Source organism: Indicator indicator, chromosome 1 (genome assembly GCF_027791375.1).
Source record: "Indicator indicator isolate 239-I01 chromosome 1, UM_Iind_1.1, whole genome shotgun sequence".
Taxonomy (NCBI): Eukaryota; Metazoa; Chordata; class Aves; order Piciformes; family Indicatoridae; genus Indicator; species Indicator indicator.
In genome coordinates, this window is record NC_072010.1 from 89,209,715 (window position 1) to 89,232,241 (window position 22,527).

The 22,527-nt window shown below is 45.0% G+C and overlaps 1 protein-coding gene across 1 annotated transcript in view; it reads left to right on the forward strand.

Moving 5' to 3' along the window:
• The first annotated feature begins 5,577 nt into the window (after nt 1-5,577).
• GAP43 (growth associated protein 43) overlaps nt 5,578-22,527 on the forward strand; it is a 28,465-nt gene continuing 11,515 nt past the window's right edge. Inside the window, exons 1-2 of the mRNA XM_054387278.1 lie at nt 5,578-5,594; nt 6,161-6,858. Coding sequence (XP_054243253.1) covers nt 5,578-5,594; nt 6,161-6,858 — 715 coding nt within the window. The remainder of the gene's footprint in view (nt 5,595-6,160; nt 6,859-22,527) is intronic.

The window sequence follows — 22,527 nt, forward strand, 5'->3', positions numbered from 1 at the left end:
GGAACTCTATGTCGGTCAGCCTGACCTCGGTACGGGGAAGATTATGGAGTGGTTCATCTTGAGTGCGCTCACACAGCAAGTGCAGGATAACAGAGGGATCAAGTCCAGTCAGCATGGGTTCATGAAAGGCAGGTCCTACTTGACCAACCTCATCTCCTTCTATGATCGGGTGACCTGTCTAGCACATGGGGGAAAGGCTGTGGATGTTGTCTATCTAGATTTAGTGAAGCTTTTGACATCATGTCTTGTTTAACATCTTTGTTGGTGACATGGACAGTGGCATTGAGTGCACCCTCAGCAAGTTTTCTGATGACACCAAGCTGTGTGGTGCAGCAGACACGCTGGAGGGAAGGGATGGCATCCAGAGGGACCTTGACAGGCTGAAGAGGTGGGCACAAGCCAACCTCATGAGGTTCAACAAGACCACGTGCAGGGTCCTGCATCTGAGTCGAGGCAATCCCAAGCACAAATCCAGGCTGGGCAGTGACTGGCTGGAAAGCAGCCCTGAGGAGAGGGACTTGAGGGTGCTGGTGGACGAGAAGCTCAACATGAGCTGTCAATGTGCACTTGCAGCCCAGAAAGCCAACCAGATCCTGGGCTGCAGCAAGAGAAGTGTGGCTCTCAGGTCGAGGGAGGTGATTCTCCCCCTCTACTCAGCTCTGGTGAGACCCCACCTGGAGTACTGCATCCAGTTCTGGAGCCCTTATTACAAGAGGGATATGGACATGCTGGAAGGTGTCCAGAGAAGGGCCACCAGGATTATCAGAGGGCTGGAGCACCTCTCCTATGAGGACAGACTGAAAGAGTTAGGGCTGTTCAATCTGGAGAAGAGAAGGCTCCAAGGTGACCTTCTTGTGGCCTTCCAGTATCTGAAGGGGGCTACAAGAAAGCTGGGGAAGGACTTTTTAGGCTATCAGGTAGTGACAGGACTGGGGGGAATGGAATAAAGCTGGAAGTGGGGAGATTCAGGCTGGAAGTGAGGAAGAAGTTCTTCACCATGAGAGTGGTGAGAGCCTGGAATGGGTTGTCCAGGGAGGTGGTTGAGGCCCCATCCCTGGAGGTGTTTAAGGCCAGGCTGGATGAGGCTCTGGCCAGCCTGATGTAGTGTGAGGTGTCCCTGCCCATGGCAGGGGGGCTGGAACTAGATGATCCTTGTGGTCCCTTCCAACCCTGACTGATTCTATGATTCTATGATCTCCCACAGCATTCTCCTCAAGAAACTTGGAGCCTGTGCCTCTTTACCGGATTTGCTGGCTGCATGACCGGGCCCAAAGAGTTGTGATAAATGGAGTTAAATCCATTTGACAGCTAGTCACAAATGGTGCCCCCCAGGACGCAGTATTTGGTCCAGTTCTGTTTAATATCTTTATTAATGATTTGGATGAGGGGATCAAGTGTGCCATAAGCAAGTTTGCAGATGACACTAAATTGAGCGGAAGTGTTGGTTTGCTTGAGGGTAGGAATGCACTTCAGAGAGGTCTTTACACAACAACCCCAAACGGTACTACAGGCTTGGGGAAAAGTGGCTGAAAAACAGCCCAGTGGAAAAGGATCTGGGGGTACTGGTGGACAGCTGGCTGAATATGAGGTAGAAGTGTGCCCAGGTGGTCAAGAAGGCCAATGGCATCCTGGCCTGTATCAAAAAATGTGTCTGGCAGGAGTAGGGAAGTGATTGTGCCCCTGTACTTGGCCCTGGTGAGGCCACAGCTTGAATATTGTGTTCAATTCTGGGTGCCACAGCATAAGAAAGATATTGAGGTCCTGGAGCATGTCTAGAGAAGAGCAACAAGGCTGGTGAGGGACTTGGAGGGCATGTCATACAAGGAGTGGTTGAGGGAGCTGGGATTTTTTAGTCTGGAGAAGGCTAAGGGGAGATCTTACTGCTCTCTACAACTAGCTGAAAGGAGGTTGAGGTGAGGCTGGTGTTGGTCTCTAATCCCAAGTAACCAGTGATAGGACAAGAGGAAATGGGTTTAAGTTGTGCCAGGGGAGGTTTAGATTGGATGTTAGAAAAAATGTCTTTACTGAGAGAGTGGTCAAGTGTTAGAACAGGCAGCCCAGGGAGATGGTGGAGTTGCAATCCCTAGAGGTGCTCAAGAAGTGTTTGAATGTGGCCCTTCAGGATATGGTTTAGTAGTCATGGTAGGTAGGTTATGGTTGGACTTAATGATCTTAAAGGTCTTTTCCAGCCTCAGTGATTCCATGATTCTATGATTCTATATAGCTATGTATCTCCCAGCCTCAGTGGTTTCAAGTCCCTCTCCCATTAAAGGATCTATGATTTGTTTCACTCTAAATGAGACGGAGGATATTTACTCTGTGTAAAATGGCAATGCATTGCTTGCTCACTGACAATATCTTGGCTATGTCAGTGTTAAATACTAGTATGAGTTTACTTTACATGTAGATGTGTAAATTAAGGGTGTGTGTGATGGAATATTAATATATGAAACCTCTCCTTACCAGACCAGATTCCTGACTGGGAGCTCTTGATTCTGTTCAAACACTAGTAATAACAGTCACATAATTCCAGCCATGATACCACAACCAAGATGTCATACATGCATGGCAGGTAGATAAGACAGACAAATTTCTCGTTTTCCACTAAGGTGCTTTTGAATACATCCTGGCAGGGCTGGCTCACACTTCACCCTTTTAGCTTTCCAAGGAAGATAAATTGCTTTCCCTGAGCTTCACTGTATACAGGTTATTTTTGAGCACCTTCCTTAATTAAGGTTTATCTGCTGTGTGTGAATCCACAGATGAAGAGGCCTTGTCTTTTTTGTGTGTGAACAGAAGCAATCTGTTCACAATCTGTTTCTCACCCAAGCCATTGTTATACAACATGACACACATACTCTATGGATGCCATGTCCTACCCCAGAAGTAGCTGCAGGCCTGTAGCCTGAAAATAAGTAATTTCAAATGCCTGCGATGCTTCAGTGGGGAAGGACTGAAGAGAAATGGGATTCCTGAGGGCCACAGTTGGCACAGACAAACTATTAGTACATTTCTTTTAACCATGACCTTAAACTCCACCTCTGCCAGAGCCTCATGTTTCTTATCTTTTATGGCTGGAATTATGCTGAAAGCACCCTGCTGGAAATACATTTTGCAGTCACAAACCTTATGATCTGGCAAGGATTCGTACTGATGTCATCCCAAGTAGAATAAGAGGACAATGATGTCATTGGACTCACAAAGGAGTCTTTTAACTCTGTAAAGCTATAGGTGCAGTTGAGATGTTTCAGTCTGACCTCTCTGCAGAGACAAACTGCTCTCCCATTCCCTGCCAGGCAAAAGGCTGGCTGGCAGTCAGGGCTCTCTGTGAGTTCATCTGTCGGAAGAGCAGGAGGGCCAACTCTGTGGCTTGCTGTGCCCTGGCTTCCTGCTAGCAGTGGGTAGGAGGTCAGTCTTTCCAGGGCTGCATGGGCCAGGTAGCAGGGTAACTTCTCTGGAGTCAGAGGAGCATGCATGCAGCAGGTCAGACTTTCTGACAGCTGTCCTGCTTGGTGCTGGAGTTACATGGGATGTGAGAGCAGCCAGGCCAGTGGCAAGAGAGAGCTCCCTTCAGTAGATGATTTTCATCTTTGACCAGCACTCAAAAATTTTGTTGTATTTACTAATGGATTTTCAGGAATCAGGCCTTTAGGGTTCTGTAGTTGTCTAAATTGTCTTTTCAGTCTCCCAGTCCTACTGCTGTTTGAAACTGACCACAGTCTAGGAAGAAAGAGTCAAAGCCAGGTATCCAAGTGCTACACGGTGCTATAAAGGAGTACCTAGTCTACCCTGTGTTGCTGTGGCTACAGTGGAATGCAGGCATACTCAGGCTCTCCTTAAACCAGCTAGTCAAGGTATTAGTAGTTATGTTGCCACAGCAACACAGGACTTAGTGAAAGCTGCAGAACATGGCTAAGGATGGCTGAGCTTGTGCAGAACTCTGCACTACCCTGGCAGGATCACAACTGCACAGCTGTGTGGACTGGTCAACAATTGGAATAGGTTGCCTGGGAAGCTGGTGGAGTCACCATCCCTAGAGGTGTTCAAGAAATGTGTGGATATGGCACTTTGGGACATGGTTTAATAGCCATGGTGGTGTCAGGTTGATGGTTAGAGGTCTTTCCCAACTGAAACAATTCTATGATTCTTTTCCTTGGTGATGTGGGACTGCTTTTTCCTTGGCCACCATACCCACTCCAGCTTACTCCCTTTTACCTGGGCAACAATCTCAGGTGAACACTAGTGTTAGTGTGGGGGATCTTGTGGGAGCTGTAAGGGAGCCAGGGGGAAACAGTGGGTAGCATTTCTGTCATGCCAGTATCCAAGCATTTGCTTCACTGGCACAAACTCACTCACACTTGAGATTGACCCTGGCTCACACTGTAGCAATCATCACTTCCAGTCTGTTTTGCAGTGATGGCTGTCAGTGTAACTGGTCCTTTCTCCCCCTTGTCCCAGACATGTTGTGTCCAATGCAGTGGCTTCTTATTCCTATTGCATTCTTTTAGAACATAGGCTGTTCTCTCTCTCTGCTCTTCTGGTCCTGAGCCTTCCCCTAGGTAGCACCTCTCAGATGCAATGGTCTAGGGAACATTTTTGTCTTCCCACCCAGGAATAAACACTTATTATCTTTCTCAGTCAGCTCATTTTCTTTATTTCGTGACCTGAGCCGGTGTTGGAAACCAGGTGCAGACAGCAGAGAGGCTAGGGGCCCTGCTTCTGAGTAGCTCTTTTGAAAACCTCCCAATGGTAATATTAATAGAATAGAGTCATTTCATCAATATACAGCTGAGATGTTACTTGCCTAAGGGCTGATGAATTACTGGGGTGAAGCATGGTATCTTCTGTAGATTCAGTGGGTGTTTAGAAGCTGAGCATTATCTATCTGCAGCAGACCAATATGAGGTATAGACTCTGTTTTGGTCTCATGTAAGACTCTGATACATGGCTTAAATCGGAAAAACACGGGGAATACCTCTTCTTTGTTGCAAGGCTGAATTCCCCTCAATAGTCAGAGAAATAATCTGCTGAAATTGGAAACACTTATCACAGAATCACAGAATGTAAGGTGGAACACACCTCTGGAGATCACTGAGTCCAACCCCTCTGCCAAAGCAGGTTCACTTGGGGCAGGTTACACAGGAACGTGTTCACACAGGTTTTGAAAGTCTCCAGAAAGGCTCCACAATGTCTCTGGGCAGCCTGTTCCAGTATTCTGGCACCCTCATAGTAAAGCAGTTTTTCCTCGTGTTGAGGTGGAACTTCCTGTGTTACAGTTTGTATCCATTGCCCTTGTCCTGTCACTGGGTATCAGTGAAAAGAGACTGGCCCCATTTGCTTGACACCCACCTTTAAGGTATTTGTAAACACTGATCAAATCCCTTCTCAGCCTTGTCTTCTGCAGACTAAACAGCCCCAGGTCTCTCAGTCTTTCCTCATAAGATAGATGCTCTATTCCCTTAATCATTCTTATAGCCCTTTGCTGGACTCTCTCCAGTAGTTCCCTGTCTCTTGAACTGGGGAGCCCGGAAATAGACACAATACTCTAGAGCTGCCTATCATTCCTTCATTGAAACCATGAGTATGAAGCAGAGGTAAGGAGCTTGGAGTGCTTGCAGGCAGGGCATTCGAGAGCAGCATATCCTGTGAATACCTGAGCATGTTTGACAGCATTCATCCGCAATAGAGTGGGTAGCAACACTATTCTCTGTTGGCAACCCCGAGCCAAAAAGCTATAGAGGACAGAACACTTGGCATCATTGGAGTCATGCACCTGTGAAACAAGGTGTCATTAAAAACAAGCAAACACTTGGAGGTAAAGGTGAATGTAGAAGGACTGAAAAAATCCCCCTCATGAGAGTGCTTTGAAAACAAGTAAGGGAAAAAATCAGTGCACTTCAAAATGGATGGGAAAAATAAATCATGGCAATTGAGAAAACCCAGCTGGTGCAAGCTTTTCTGCACTGCCACAGTGCTCTCAGCAGTGCTGATGAAGATGATGAGGTGCTTTAAATTCCTCTTACAAACCCCCTGTGTCTGTCCAGCCTTAGGATGAAATTAGAGCCACCTGGCTTTAAACTCATACCAAATGGCAAGGATGCTTTGAAACTTGTCACTGGTTAGCAGGTGGGGGAATGTGGGACATCTGAAATAAAAACAGAGTCTGGGCTGCTGAAGAAATCTTAACTTATGTTCCTGTTTTCTTCTCTGCCCTCCTTCCTTGTTCTTCTTCAAAGGTTGAAAAAAACGAGGATGGGGACCAAAAGATTGAGCAAGATGGCATCAAACCCGAAGATAAAGCTCATAAGGCAGCCACCAAAATCCAGGCCAGCTTCCGTGGACACATAACAAGGAAAAAGCTCAAGGGAGAGAAGAAAGGAGATGCCCCAGCATCTGAGACTGAGGCCACTGACAAGAAGGAGGAAGGCCCTGCTGGTGGAGCAGCTGAGAACAAAGAGAGTGAGGCTCCCACTGCCACAGAAGCGGCTGCTGCTGACAGTGCCCAGCTGGAGGAGGGCAGCAAAGACAGCAGCGCACCAGCGGAGGAGAAAAAAGGGGATGGAGCTGCCGACACGGGCTCAGAGCAGCCAGCCCCACAGGCTGCCACTCCTGCTGCATCCTCAGAGGAAAAGCCCACTGCTGCCGCCGAAACGGAAAGTGCCACTAAAGCTTCCACTGACAACTCGCTGTCCTTGAAGGCTGATGAAGCCCAAGACAAAGAGGAGCCTAAACAAGCCGACGTGCCTGCTGCTGACACCACTGCCACCGCCACCCCCGCCGCAGAGGATGCTACTGCCAAGGCAACAGCGCAACCCCAAATGGAGACAGTGGAGAGCAGCCAAACCGAAGAGAAGACAGGTGAGTGTGTGCCTCGCTAGGGAATGGGCCTCTCCAGGAATGGATACCACATTTGTTCTCTTGGGGAGGCATCTGAGGTTGGCCAGCACGAGCTGGTGTGGCAGGTAGGCTGAGGGTTAACAAGGGAATCTGCTTGATGTCTTTCAGGGGTGGGAGGAGTTGCATGTTCTTGCTTAACACCCTTTTCCCTGATTCCTGGCAGGTTTTGGAAATACTGCACCTCCTCTTGAGGGTCCTGTTCCCTAAGGTGGAGGTGCCATCCAGCCCTTTTTGTCATGGTGACAGGAGAGTGTTAGCCAGCAGAGAGGCTTGGAGGAGCCTGTCAGAGCTCTACAAGCTCTGCAGATGCTAAAGAGAGAAATGAACCTTCCCAGGCACACTAGCACAGGCAGCTCCAGTGAGGAAACAAATCAGCCTGAGCTGATACTACCTCAGTGGAGGCTGCCAACTTGAGCTGAAAAATCTCACACTCTCATACTGCAGGAGGCTGTTTACCCTTGCTGGTGGGATGGTCAAGAGGGAGCCAAAATGATCTTTTTTTCCATCTGCTTGTGAATAGATGAGATTCCTGGTACAACCACATCTGAGTCAGAAACATGATGTCATCAGCATTCCCTGAAGTTTCATTCACACCAATACTTCTAGCCTGTGTATTTGAAGTAGCCCATGACAACCATACTTGCATGAAGCTTTTAGACATGTGAGCTGGGTCAGACACACACAGTAAGAGGATCAAGTAGGGAAAGGGAAGATTAAAGCCCCTGACAGCTCAGAGAGTGAGGACAGAAAAGAGGGCTGAATGCAAGCATATGCTCTAGGAGGTGTTTTCAATTCTTGGCTCTTGTATGTTTGCAACTCTCTTTATTAGTTCCCCTGGGAAGAAGTGAAAAAATATAGAGGCAAATGTGAGCATTTTTGACAGGGATATGGTGTTTACAAACCATAAAGAAGAGCTGGGTTTGATTTGTGATACTGAGCTGGGTAGAAAATCCATCAAAGTCCTGAGGATACTTTTTCTCTGGGTCTTTACCTTCCTTACTTTGTCAAAGGAAGAGAACATAAACCAAAAAAAAAAAGGTAACATCAGAGGTAGGCACCACATGAAACTCAATCAAGAGGCAATGCTGAGCACAACAAGTCTCCACGTTCTTGAGACATTCAGTTGTACAGGGTATTTTTCATTCATTAGCTTGTTGGGGCCAAAATTAGCATATCACCTTGATACTCATAAACAGCCTGATGTAAATGTTACAGAACCTCAGCATCCACTGTTACACTTACCTGATATTTCTTCATCATTTCATTTGGTCTACTACTTCTCTTCCACAGATTACAATTCCCACTCCCTAGACTTTCCAGCTTCCTAGGTAACTCAGGGCTTCAGGCACCTCTGTTCCTGTTCAATGAAGTGAACAAACAGGAAAGAACAAATATCCAAAAGGACAGATAAGTACTGGGAGAGGAGCTCATGCAGAACATTTATGATTTAAGGTATGGACAAAGGGAGTGCTGAGTCTGAGCTGGATATACACAACAGTGAGGGGTTTCTAGTTTTATCCTCTATCATTTAAACATTTCTAGAGATAAGCCTTGAAACTGCCTTGTCCAAGTAGGCTTTTTGTTGTCCAGGTCTCCAGCCCCTCGTTCTTACTTTTATGTGATCAGATGAGTGGCAGAATAAATGCCATGTGATTTGTGCAATGTAATTTTGTATGTTGCATGCTGTACTTGCATGGTTTTTATATTTGGGCAAAGGTACAAACATCAATGGGAAAAAAAGGACAAAGTGAATCATTGAATCCTCTGTATAGAGGATAATGAATACTAATTGACTCTTATTTAAGACATGGGATGCTTTATTCCTTAACAGGAATAGTGATTTTGCTTTGAATTAGCATTCTATTTTTATTCAGATTAATCTGCTCTAATGGATAGAGCTAGGCAATTCATAGTAGCAGGCTATTTAATTTGCTTAATTTTACCTGTTTTGAGTCACCATTTGTCAATGAATGGTTTATTTCTATGCAGTATTCTAAATTACTTGCAGGTATCTTTCCCATGCTCTTGTTATCTTGAACATCATTTGGAGTGGCCAACCATTCATGACCACATCATCCGAAGTGGCCATTTAAATGCATGAATTAATAGACGTTTGCACATGATACTGTTACTTATATAAATGTCTAGCTAACAGAGTAAGTTGGAAAATCTACAATTAAACATATATTTTAAAATCAGTTTTAAGAGATTGAGTGTTGAAGGCCAGTATGTGCATCTTTTTATGCTTGTTCCATATTCATGCAGCAATACTCAGGCTTACCAGTGTTTGCAGAAAGCAAACATGGAAAGCGTGTGGCCACAGTCAGACTGATAGTTTCTTTAATATGCTAATGAATATAGATTTTTTTTTTCCTAAATTCTTGTTCCAGATATCAACCTTCCAGTCACAAACTCAAACAGCTGGGTAAGTGCCCTCAGAGCCATCCAAGAAAGAAATGCACACAAACACAAAAAAGACTAAATAGGCCTTTTTGTCCATCTCTCTGAGGATTCTGGGTTGTGTTCTGTAATACCTTCTGTAGCACAATGCCCAGAATATTAAGAAGCTGCTTTCTCCTTAAAGAATATTCCACAAAAGAGCATCATCACAGTATCGCAATTCCCACAGACAGGAAAGGTTTCCTGATAGAAAGCCTGTTTTTTTCTTTTTCTTATTGTCATCCAATTACTATCCTCTCATCTCTTTAAACCTCTCTATTTCTTTCTTGGTAGTTACCCTTTCTGACTTAAGGACGTTGACCATGTCTTGACCTTTCTCCCAGCAAACACAGTAATGGTAGTTGCTGGCACGGATGTGATGGTCATTCATGAAAGAGGAAGTGCTACCAAACATCTGCCACTCCATTGCTCCTCCAGCCTGGAGACAGATCCTCTTTCAGCTTCATCAGTCCCCCTCTCCCAGAAGTCATCCCCTTGGCTTTCAAAGGTCATCTCTTATCATTTCTGTGATCGAAGACTGGCACAGTAGTATGCAGTGTCAGGCTGCCAAAAATAAATCAAATTGGCTCCTAGCCAGTGTTGGCTGGTTGCCATGGCATGCTTGGCTGCTACTACTGTGAGGTGTGCCGACTGTGCTACTTTTGTGTGGTGATGTTCCTCTGCCTTCAATTTTACTACAATGGCTGTATTCTGTTATCTGTGGATATCTTGCCCAGTGCAAACAAGAGCACAAGACAAGGAGATTTCATTTATATCCAGAAGATACTTTTGCTTTCATCTAAGGGCAAAACAAAAAAAGACAGGAAGAGGGGAAAGGGGAAACTAAGCAGATAAAGAGAAGTGCACAATTCTTAATTGTAGAATCACAGAATTATAGAATGGTTTGGGTTGGAAGGGACTTCCAAAGGTCATCTAGTCCAACCCCACTGCAGTAAGCAGGTATATCCTTCATTACATCAGGTTGCCCAGAGCCCCATCAAACCTGGTCTTGAATATCTGCAAGGATGGGGCCTCAACTACCTCCTTGGGCAACCTGTTCCAGTGTTCCACTACCCTCATGGTAACAAACTCCCTCCTAAGGTCCAACCTAAATCTACTCTTCTCTAATTTAAATATGTACTGTTCCTGGAATGGAGGAGAGGCTGAAGTGGAGGACAGATTTGGCATACTGTCAGCTAATTGCCCTGACAGCCCTCATCTGTCCTTGCTACTCAGTTCCGCATACTCTACCTGTCTGTTGGTAAAGGCTTATGAAAGGTCTTCAAACAACTGTCCTATACCCAGTATTTGATGATCTGGAACCCCTGGCATTCCCAGTTGTACAGTAGGTCAGTTTCTAAGCAATCCTCAACATAACAAAAGATAGATGGAAAAAGCAGATGGGTTCCAATCTGGGTAAGGCATGGAATCAGTCAGTGGGCTTTGCTCAGCAGCAGTGGGGGATTGATGTAAGGACAGTCTCTTAGTTCTCTTCATGTCTTTCCTTGGTGATTTGCATGCCAAGAAAGTGTTCTCTTCACCGAGCACCAATTGCCAAGGCTTTTATTTGTAGGCTTTTTTGTTATGATCCAACTTTTGTCTCTTTGGTGTTGGTATGCTTAGAGAGGCTCCCTCAGATGCCAACCTACTCAACAGGACAAAATTCAAAAGTGGTAGGAGAAGGTTTATGCATTACATATGGATGAGGAGGTAAGATTTATTCTAATCTAGATTGCATTGGCGTAAATCCAGAGAGTTTCCATCAAAGTTGCTGGGAAGAGTTTATATTAGTGCAGGTTTGAAGTGAGATCAGCATCCAGCACAGCAGACTATAGGAGAAGATTGGATACTGCGTGCCTTATGGGGAGAAGAGGAGGTGAATATCACACAGTGTCAGATTCTCTTTGTACTTTCCCAGGTTTTTGAGTCTTACCTCCAAATCTGGCTAGCTCTCACATCAAAAGCACTCTCAGATTGTCAGGTAAGAATACAACAAAGCCCAGAAATGTGAAAGAGTAAATTGTGCCTAAGGAAACAAATGGATCTTCTTTTGCTGAGAAATGAAGAATACTTTCTCCTGCTTGATGAACTAGCATTACAATGGAGCCATTTTCACAGCTGAAAGGAAAAATCAGCCAGATGACAATTGCTTTGCATGCAAACGGGCCAGCAGTTCCCCCAGGGCCCTCTATCCTGCAAGGCAGGAGCACTGGGAGGCACCATCTTCTCTCCACTTCCTTAGAGGGAGCAGGTCCCTACAGATTCTTTTTTATGGTTTAGAGCTGAATCAGTTCTTTGTTTTCAGCTCAGTTGATGTATTGATGGCAAGACAATACTTGCTGCACCTGGGGAGGACTGGCCATATAAAGATTTGGAAAGGAAGCCTGTCTATTGTCATGTACCAACTAGAAAGTACAGCTTGCACTATGCAGAGGATGACAATTTATAACTGGAATTTTAGTCTTGGCCCATGGGTAGCTGGCATGAGGCACACCACCTTTGAGGCCATTCCTGTTTCATGGGAGCTTATCTCTGCTGCTACACCTGGCAGCCAAGGTAAGCAATGCAAATAGAGTAGACTTCCCATGACTGTCCCAGAGTGAACAACACTAAAGAATCATGCCAGCATTTTCTTGTCTGTAGTACTACTACAGAAACAAAGTAAGAATATAAATGAAATTCAGGTTACCTGCAACATGCTTAAAGGCATCAAAGTTATGTCCCTAGTCCTCAGTTGTTATGAAGTTCTTTATCTTTGCATTGCATTGTTTCTACATGGGTACAAGCACTGTACCTGGGAAAAAGCAACCCCATGTACCAGTATAGGCTGGGGACTGACCTGCTGGAGAGCAGTGAAGGGGGAAAAGTCATGGGGGTTCTAGTGGATGGAAGGTTGACCATGAGCCAGCAATGTGCTCTTGTGGCCAAGGCGGCCAATGGTATCCTGGGTTGTATTAGAAGGGGTGTGGTCAGTAGGTGGAGAGAGGTTCTCCTGCCTCTCTACTCTGCCCTGGTGAGGCCACATCTGGAATATTGTGTCCAGTTCCAGGTCCCTCAGTTCAAGAAGGACAGGGAACTGCTTGAGAGAGTCCAGTGCAGAGCCACGAAAATAATTAAGGGAGTGGAAAATCTTCCTTACAAGGAGAGCCTGAGGGAACTGGAGCTCTTCAGCTTGGAGAAGAGGAGCCTGAGGAGTGACCTTATTCATGTTTATAAATACATAAAGGTTGAGTGCCAAGAGGATGGAGCCAGGCTCTTCTCAGTGATGCCCAATGACAGGACAAGGGGCAATGGGTGGAAGTTGAGGCATAGGAAGTTCCATGGAAACAGGAGGAAGAATTATTTCACAGTGAGGGTGACAGAGCACTGGAAGAGGCGGCCCAGAGGAGTTGTAGAGTCTCCCTCTCTGAAGATATTCAAGACTCACTTGTGTGACCTGGTATAGGTGATCCTGCTCTGGCAGGGTTGGACTGGATGATCTCTCAAGGTCCCTTTGAACCCCAAACATTCTGTGATTCTGTGATTTGTGTTTCACACAAATGCCTGCTTTGCATTGGTGCTAACAGCCATGTGAGGGACAGGGTGAGGAAAGTGGTCTATCACAATTTTCCAGAGAACACGAAACCTACACACTACCTACTACAGGTACAGGATTTCCTCCTCTGTGGCAGTGAAATACTATCTCTATTCCCATGTGATTCTCAGGTCTGCTATCTTCTAATGATGTTGCTGTTTAAGGTTTCCCAGAGCCAAAAAACCCAGTGTTGCCCTCCTCTCCCCTCTCCCCTTCCCTCCATGTGGGAAAGTTAGGCAGGAGAAGACAAAGGCATAAACAATGAAAGAACAGCCATGCACTGACTTGGAAGTTAAAAAAAGTAATTTTAACAAAAAATAAAAGGTATTTAAGGGAAAGGAAGGTAAAATAGTATTAGGGAAAGGAATATATACAGATATATATACAGAACCAGATTAGATGGCAAAGGATTCTCTGGATGGTAAAAGATTCTCTGGATGGCAAAGGATTCTCTGGATGGCAAAGGATTCTCTTTGGCTGGAGGCCCCCACATAAGGTAGTAGGCCTGGGCATGTGGTCAGCAGCAGCCGCAGGAACAGGGAGGCAAAGCAAAAGAGAGAAGCAGGAAGTTACTCTCCCTTATATAGAGTCCAGACAGGAAATGGGAGTGGAATAAACATGATCCAGACACCCTTCCCCTGCCCACCTTGGGTCCACTTCCCACCCACATTAGGGTCCACCCTTAACCCACAACAAATGAGATGCAGTTTACCTGTATAGCTGGGAACTGCGCTAGTGGAGTAACGGTGAAGCCGGACCTGATGTCTTTTAATGAAATCTTAGTTGCCACTAAGCATGTTCACTGATGACAAGGTGTGGGCTGACTCTGGAAAAGGCCACTTAGGGAGAGCCAGTTAACCACTGGTTTGCACCGAGGAGGTACTAGTTCTTTTGGGACCTCAGTAAGACTTCAAAACTGGTTAAAATGGTTTATTTTGTGAAGAAAGTAATTATAGGGAAGGTTACAGCAGTCTTTCAGGTGTTGGGAACCACAGGTGTGGCAGCATCAGATGAGCCCCTCTTCATTGATCAAGGAACACTGCACAGAATCATAGAATGCATCGGGTTGGAAGGGACCATTGCAAGTCATCTTGCTCAACCTCCCTGCTGTGAGCAGGGACATTGACAGCTAGATCAAGCTGCCCAGGGCCCCATCAAGTTTGACCTTGAATATCTCCAGGGATGGGGCCTCCACCAATTGGACAACCTGTTCCAGTATTTCACCACCCTCCTTTTTAAGAACTTTCTTCTTATGCCCAGCCTAAACCTGCTCTAAGTTAAAACCTTTGCTCTTCCTCCTGTCACTACAAGCCCTTCTAAACTGTCCCTCCCCAGCCTTCCTGTAAGTCCCTTTCAAGTACTGGAAGGCTGCTATAAGGTCTCCTTCATAGCCTTTTCTTCTCCAGGCTGAACAGCTCCAACTCTCTCAGCCTGTCTTCATAGGAGAGGTGATCCAGTCCTCTGATCATCATTGTGGCAGGAATTCCTGTTCATGAACTGGTTGACCAACATTAATCTCCTTCACATCTTTGTAGTATTCTTCCAGATGAACAAAGTTATCAGTCTTGAATCTGTACAATACTACACTTTCTAGGTCTCATATCGAAGTTTCCTGAGAGCATGACACTCTTACATATTTCTGTAGCAAGAAGCTCTTACAAGTGGTATTGTTTGAGACAGCACATACTAATCTCATGGTGTACACTCGTGTTGTGGTGACTCACACTAACACACAGGTTTCTACAGCCAAGGTGGTTAAACTCAACCTAGATTTTGTTCGAAATTGCTGTCTACTCATTACAGCTGCACTCAGATCTTCTTCAGAAAATGCTCTAAAACCCCACCTGGGAGGAAAACTTTCTGCCATAAATATCCAAATTTTATGCTGAGAACAGCTCAGATGGCAGACCAATAGTTAGAATAGACAGATGGACAATGCAATTTAGGTGACAGCTCTTTGCTGTAGCCACCAGCAGTGTTCTGCATCACCACCAGTGTCATCTCTTTAAACTAGAATCACATAGGCTAAACTTTTCAGATAGATATAAGCTTGCAGAGTGTCAGCTGGGATTTGCAGCTCCATGGAGCAATAGTTTAAAGGCAGCAGTACTGACTCTGGTACAAATGACTGATGTGTTGAGGAAAGGGATTGGGAAGGTTCATCCGGTCAGCATGATCAGATTAGTAGAACATTCCTTGAGAGCTGTATAATGAGTGCATTAATATTGGATTATCAGCTGCAGTGCAGTGATCACTTCCAATCTCTGTGGAAACTCCACAGACTCCGGCAGGGTGAAATTGTAATCCCAAGGGTCCATGCAAATAACTGGTAGAGAAACACAGAAACTGCCAAGCCAGGTCAGGCCTCACATCCATGTATTGTACTTCTTGCAGTGGCTAGGACCAGATACTGTTATGGGCAACTTTGGGCCAAAATACTACTCTACTACTACTCCTGTTAACTGCTGCCTAGGATTTGGTTTAAAAGTTAAAGGATGATGTGTTATCACCTTTGATACTAATTATAACTGTGGCTTTATATGGCATATATATAAATGTGCAATATCCAATCAACTGTCAATAGCTTTCCCAACTCCAACTACCTGCACAATGGCAGCATTGTTCAACAGTGAATTGGACACCATGGCTTTAAATAACTTTCTTTTCTTGTGTTATTTCACAGGAAGTGCAAGCGATAGCCTCACTTTATGCCATTGGTTATTGTCTATAGCATCATATAGTACTCACATATGTACAGAGGGCATAGTACATTTATCTCTTTCCTGAAGAAAACACATTGTCCTGCTTTGAGCTAGAACAGAACCAATCCTGTTCAGTGATTTTATTTCTCACCTCAGTCTCTTCTCAGTAACTGCACTTCTGAAGTTAACAGCACATTTTCACAGACAACATCTGCTTCTAGAAGTGATAAAGCCTAGCTTGATGGTTACAGCTAGTACCAAGGGTTGTTGTGCAGAAGGGCTACTGCTTATACTTCTGCAGAAACCAAGGTCACTTGGCACACACAGGCTTGTGTGCCACATTGGGGTGATGCAAAGTAAGAGGTCACACATGTGGGAGGAGTGAACAGATGGCTACACTAAACTGTCCAACAAGATATTCCGTTCCATATACATCATACTCAATATAAAGTCGAGGGATCATAAGAGTTAAAGTATCTTCTTCAATGGCCAGTGTCTGAGTGATCCCAATCTGTGTGTTCCTGAATCCAGTTCCAGAATCCAAGTCCTGAATCTGGTTCCAATCTGCTGCTGAGAGCAGTCTGGGACTTCCCCAGTGCTTGTCCACAGCATCAGTGGTGATGGTGACATAATTGCCATCAGAGCAGTTTGATTTGATAATGGGTTTCTGTATATATGTACATATTTAATTTTATTGTTATTATTAGTATCTCCATTAATGCTGGTTTGGTTTTGTTTTCCAACATATAAGGCTCCCTTATTTATTTTCTCTTCCCTTTGGGAAGACGGAGGGGCTAACAGAGAGTATCTGTCTTCTGCCTAGTGGCTAGCCCAGCCATGTGCAGTGCTTTCAGTTGGTTTTAATATGAAATTATTCCCACGTTTTTTAGCATCTTTGTTGCTTTTCTTGATACCCCTTTTAAATCTGGAAATGTCATTTATGAGATGTGGTGACAAACACTGTATACATTAGTCCAGAAAAGACTGCACTTGTATACACATGTTTTCAGAAAGGCAATGTTTCTTCTGTTTTGCTCCTCATCCCAGTCCTTATTCACATCAACATCTTCCTGTTTTGAACACAGCTATCCAGTGAGCACTGGAGACTGCAATTATAAACAGGTCTGATGCGGACTTGGGAATTCTTCTCTTTGTAAAGGCTCTGCACAAATATTCTGTCCAGCCATATGATGGTCTGTGAGATTGGGCAGTGGCTACAAGAACCACTTGTAGGCTGTGATAGGAGGCTTACAGGTCAAGCCACTGGCATCATCTCTGTGGGATAGGCTCCCACTCCAGTTCTGGATTTCTAACCCCAGACCTATGAAAGACCTACTTAAGCAATCTCAGTTTTAACATGTCTCTAGCCATAATGTCTGCCTTAAGACTACATCCATGCTGCAAGCTTGACTTAAAGGAGGCTTCTTCATTCCCCATCTTTCCTCTTTGTTGATGCTGAATGTTTTTCAGGCAAAAAGTAGAGGAGGCGCTTAACAATAATGCATGAATGATGGAGAGTGCTGCTATTCTGTGCTCAGCTTTCTCTGAAGGAGAGTCTGATCTGGTTTTGCAGGTTACTAGAACTGTGACTTTCAAGTTCTGTGTTCTCTGCTAAAGTCCCGAAGCTCTAATGTGCTGTACCATATAAAGAACCTTGGATTTATCATCACCAAATGTGAAAGTGATCTGTGGAAATGTTTCTTTTTTCCTCCAGTATCCTGAGCTACATCACTATCAGCATGGAACACTGGAACAGAGCTGAAAAATCTCAGCTGAGGTCCTGGCAGCGGGGAGCCCATGTTGGACACCTGCCCTTTGCAGTACTGCAGAGTAGTCAGGAAAAGAACTGTGGAAATCTGGACAGGGCCCAGAGATGTAAAGGAAACTACTCTTCTTCTGATGACAGGAAAAGTGAGACTTAAATAATAATGTTAATAAATCTTAGACAAAGGTCATAAGGTCCTAATTATCCAGTGTTCAAAGGACCACACACTTTCCAGCTGTACCTTGAGGCAATAGCAAATGAGTTCTTATTTCATTATGAAAGAAAGCAGAAGGTGGAAGACACTATTCAACCTCTTCATCTTTCTTCAGCAAAACACAGTAATTGGGAATGCTGGTAGTGATAATCAGGCATTACCTGTAACCTACAGGGCTTAATGAAGTCATTTGGAAGAGCATCCAAATTCCAGTGCTAAAGTAGTGCAATGCATTTCACATATAGGGAAAGGGAAGTCAGAAGTGAGAGCTGTGACAAGTGTGCAGGAGCAACCCCAGTGCTGCTGACTTTGGCAGAACTGTCTTAGCAGCTTTGAAGAGATGGAAGATGGAATAAAGTAAAAGTGATTTAAAGTTGGGGTGGTGGAAAGTACTTTTCAAAACCTCTGCTGTTCTTAAAGGTTTTGGGCACTTACTGATTTAGAAGAGCTGAAAGCTGCTGAAGGGTTTTGAACACAAATGAGAAATGGCTGAGGGAACTGGGTTTGTTTAGTCTTCAGAAGAGGAGGTTGAGGGGAGACCTCATCACTCTCAGCTCCCTCAGAGGAGGTTGGAGCGAGGTGGGGGTCAGTCTCTTCTCACTTGCAATAAGTGACAGAACAAGAGGAAACAGCCTTAGGTTGTACCAGGGAAGGTTCAGGCTGGATGTTAGGAACAATTTCATCATGGCAAGGGTTATCACACACTAGAACAGGCTGCCCAGAGAAATGGTAGAGTCATCATCCCTGGAAATGTTTAAAAGACACATGGATGTGGTGCTTAGGAACATGGTTTACTGGTAGTGGCTTAGCAGCAGTGGTGGGATTGCAAACTCTAGGCAAGCCATTTGGTGATCTCGAAGGTATCTTCTAACATTGGCAGTTCTGTGAGTCTATGTTTCTATGACACAAGCTTCTAAGAGTGAGGTGTGAATTCAAGCTTGTATGGATTAAGTCCACAAGATCCTAGTTTTCAGATGATTATAGGACTCTACCCTCTTTGGGTGTGGGTGTAGAAATCAAAGAGTATGTATTCCAGCTTAGACACCCTATGCTACTTACCGCAAATTTTTTCAGCTCCTCTTTTTCTTCCTTCCTTCCTCCTGTCTTTTACAGCCTGTTTTGAGACATTGCTTACCAGCTATACCTGCAGCTACAGGACTGAAATCTAAGCTTCACTAACTTATATAAGGCTAGGATTTCACCTGTGATTTCACCATCAAATGTTGTAAGTAATTCAGAGTAGTCTTCAGCCATCAGTGCTTAAACAAGGGATATGCCACAGGAGACCAAACCCTGGCAGGAGCCTGCCTTGCTGCACTTCAGAAAGACATGCAGGTTGAAGGAGTCTGTGGTCTTGATCATAGATCTGATCACAAATGGTCTGGGAGGAAGAAGTTCAGTGCAATACTGTAATATTGGTTGTCTGCTTTCCTTTGTGGTCAGAAAGGATGTAACTCACAGGGTTTGATCAGAGGGCTGCTGTGCGGTTATCTTCAGAAGGCTGCTATAATTCATATCATCAGCAATTCTGTCTGGCCCTTTGTCCACATTCACAGTCTGTTATTTAACTGGTACACCAGGGATCCAGATGGTGAAAGCATAGTGAAAGGAGGTACCTTCTTTGTTGCCAAACAATGAGCAGGCATGACTGTCACCTAGATATCCTAACTCTGTATCACACCTGCTCAGTCCTACACTTGTCCCATGATAAAGCTCCTACTATTCAGCAGGGACATTCAGGGTGCTGCAGGTTTGCAAGCCAGTGGGACTGGTGAGTGTTTGAGGGATCCCTCAGTGGTGTAAACAGTTTCGGCACATAGCTTTAAGCTTATCTTTGGGGATGAAGGTACTCGGTGCAAACCCATCCCAGCACTGCTGCTGAGCTTTTGTTGGGAGACTTGTCATTGTGGCCAAACATGGTGGCCGGGCACAGGGACTGACTTTGACCTCTTGTCTGTGACACAATCTCTCCCAAACACACACGAAGCCGAGCAGAAAGGCACAGAGAAGAAATGCACAGCACTGTCTGAAGGAACAGCAGACCTTGGTTTCTAGAGATACTAATCCAACAGTATTCACTGCACTCAATAAAGAGACGCAAAGTGAGAAAGAAAATGCTTCTTTGTGCCTCCACCTAGAAACCTTCTTCATGGCTAAAGCCAAATGACTATGAGAAAGATGGATGGAGTTACTGATTTCCAGATCAGGGAAGAAAGAGAAAAATCCCACCCATTCCTAACTGCTGTAGCATGCAACTACTTCCTGTCCTTGTTTCTAGCAGAACACATACATGTGCTTTTACCAAACAGTTGCAATTCAAGCTGTCTCCGTGCAGGGCTTCTGAGTCCTGCTGGGCTGGAATTTTTCTGTGAAACTTGTTTTTATTAAAGAACCCTTTAATTTGTCAAAATTGAACATAATGTACCAGTACCAGGAATTATGGGATTTTAAAGTTGATGTAGTAAGAGAACTCTTTGCCTGCTTTTAGAGTATCTAGCATGTGAAGGTCAGGTACTCCCTGAATGGAAGAGGAGACAAGATGACCCTGTGCCTTACCTTGGGAAGCTGAAATCCACTGAGCTTTTCAAGCAAGCCACTGGGCTGCTGAACAAAATTTCCCCTGATCCTTCCTGCTGAAGCTGTTCTACTTTGTATAAATTATTTATAATTTGCTGGAGCCAAGATGTAGAGTTTGGTCTCCCCCATTCCAGATGAGTGCCCTCACCACTGGTCCACAGAGTAAATGTTTTCCTCTGGCCCAATGAATATTTAATGATTTATGGAAGTGGAACAACTTCAGCAGGAGAGGAAAAGTAAGAGAGACATGTTCATTCACATGGATATCTCACAACATCACTCTGTGACCACCAGACAATACCTGAGCCAAGGACCTTAACAATAAATCAGCTGGAGGACCAGGGAGACAACATGAGCATGAAATGGTGGGGTGGCACTTCCTATAGTTCTGTGTAATTTTAGAGTAATTTCAGAGCAGCTCAGGCCTGGTGGGTTCACGCCTCAGATAAGATCCTTTTCTGTGGCAACCACTGTCAAAACTACAATGCCCAAGACAAAAGTATGGGTTACTCCATCTTAGCCCAAATCTTAGAAACTCTGCAAATGGGAGCTGTGGTTTCTCTCAGCCTTTTCTGGACCTGTGCAGAGCTGAGCTTCATAACAGACTTTGGCTATGTGTGAGATAGTGGATAAGTGGCTACTGCTTTGCCCCATAGCTGGCAGTGTTAGCAAGGGGACAGCCACAGCAGCGTTGAAATGCCCTTTGATGAAGGAGAGAAGCCCTGTCATTGTATGCTATCTCACCAGTCTTAACAAGTAGGCTATTGCCATCTTAGTACCCTCTAAGGGTACTCTTTTCCACCATAGTGGACATTACTGAGGAGGAGCTTTGCCTTCGCTATCAACAACTCGGACATAACTGCTGCTCCGTGGTGTTAGATGATGCAACCTGACCTTGCGCTGCCACAGCACAGCCATCTGTGCATGGGCTGCAGGGCTGTCTCGCTGTGCTCCTGTGAGGTCTCCCCAGCATTTGCAGCTGCCCCATTGGGTGCATTCATCTCAAGGTCAAATTCATTACCCGCCTGATTGAATTGGTGTTGTGAAAAGCCAATTACACTGAGATGGCTACTGTGGGACAGCCACACCAGTTCGTTTGATGTAGTGCTCAGAAAGTTCCAGGGCTGGAAAGTGCCTCCCAAACTGAGAAAAGAGTTGAGCTTTTGGGGGAAAAAAAAAAAAAAAAAAAAGCAAAAATTAAAAATTCCCAGATTTGAATTAAAAGCAGAATTACTGATGCTAGCAGGGAAGACTGCTGATGGCAACAAGACTGCTCATGAATGGTTTTCTAGGCAGCTCCTTCCCTCCTGCTGTGCAACTCAGCTCTGAAAATGGCCAGCACCAGGCACAGGGCTGCTGGATACCATCTTTTTACCTAGGGCAAAAAACTTACTGGGCAGGCATCACCACACCTCTGGTCACAGAGATTTCCCAGGATGGAAGAGGTGACTGTGAAGTCTGACCTTAAGTCAAGCTGTGGCTTTTCAGCTCCCAACCCTCAGGCTTTCTGATGGGCACTCAAGGGATGCGTGACTGATCAAAGAGGATCTGGCCTTTGCAGTGTGAGGTGGGGAAGGTGTCCAGCTGCACACCTGGTTTTACAGTATGGGTACTGTGACTCCTGATCTTTCCCTCCCTGGAGGACTGTGGTTAACCAGTCCCAGGCAGGGAATTTGGGGCAGAGGGGAGGGTTTCTCTGCACCAGCTGTGTCACTTTGTGATATCGCGAATTGAGGATTTCCCAAGCACTCATAGTTCAAAATGCTTCTTCCTGTGTCTATACTGTCATAACACGTGTTGACCTCCTCCTGTTGAAATGAAGAGCAAAGGCTTCCAGAAGCTTCAGTGGGTCCAGCATTGAGCTTGAACTGCCTCCTAGAAAGCAGCGACTGTGTTCCAGTGCCTTTTCTTCACAAAAGGGATATGTGTGTGCACACCAGCTGTGTCTATGGGAAATATGAGTAATATCTTTGACGCAAAGAGCTGTTACTGATGGGGGACAGTTATCAACAAGATGGCTGTGGAAGGCCTGACAACAAGCACTTCTTTTTTAGCATCCAGTTTGCAGAGCCTTGGTGTACGTAGGATGATGGACAGAAACAAACTAATGATCTCTAAATGAAATTTCTCCTTCATTTAAACACAAAATGGGAGGATGGCAAAGGGAAGAAAAAGAGACATTTTATATCCTCTCCTTGATTGTAATTCCCTGCCTTCAGCTAGATCAATATCGTTTCTGCTGGAGATGGAGGCTGCCTCTGGTTTCCATGGCAATCTGGTTGTTGGAGGCTTACAGGCTCCATGAATTCCCAATTTATCAACCTTCTAGGCTTTAATAATGGAGACCAGCAGTCAGAAA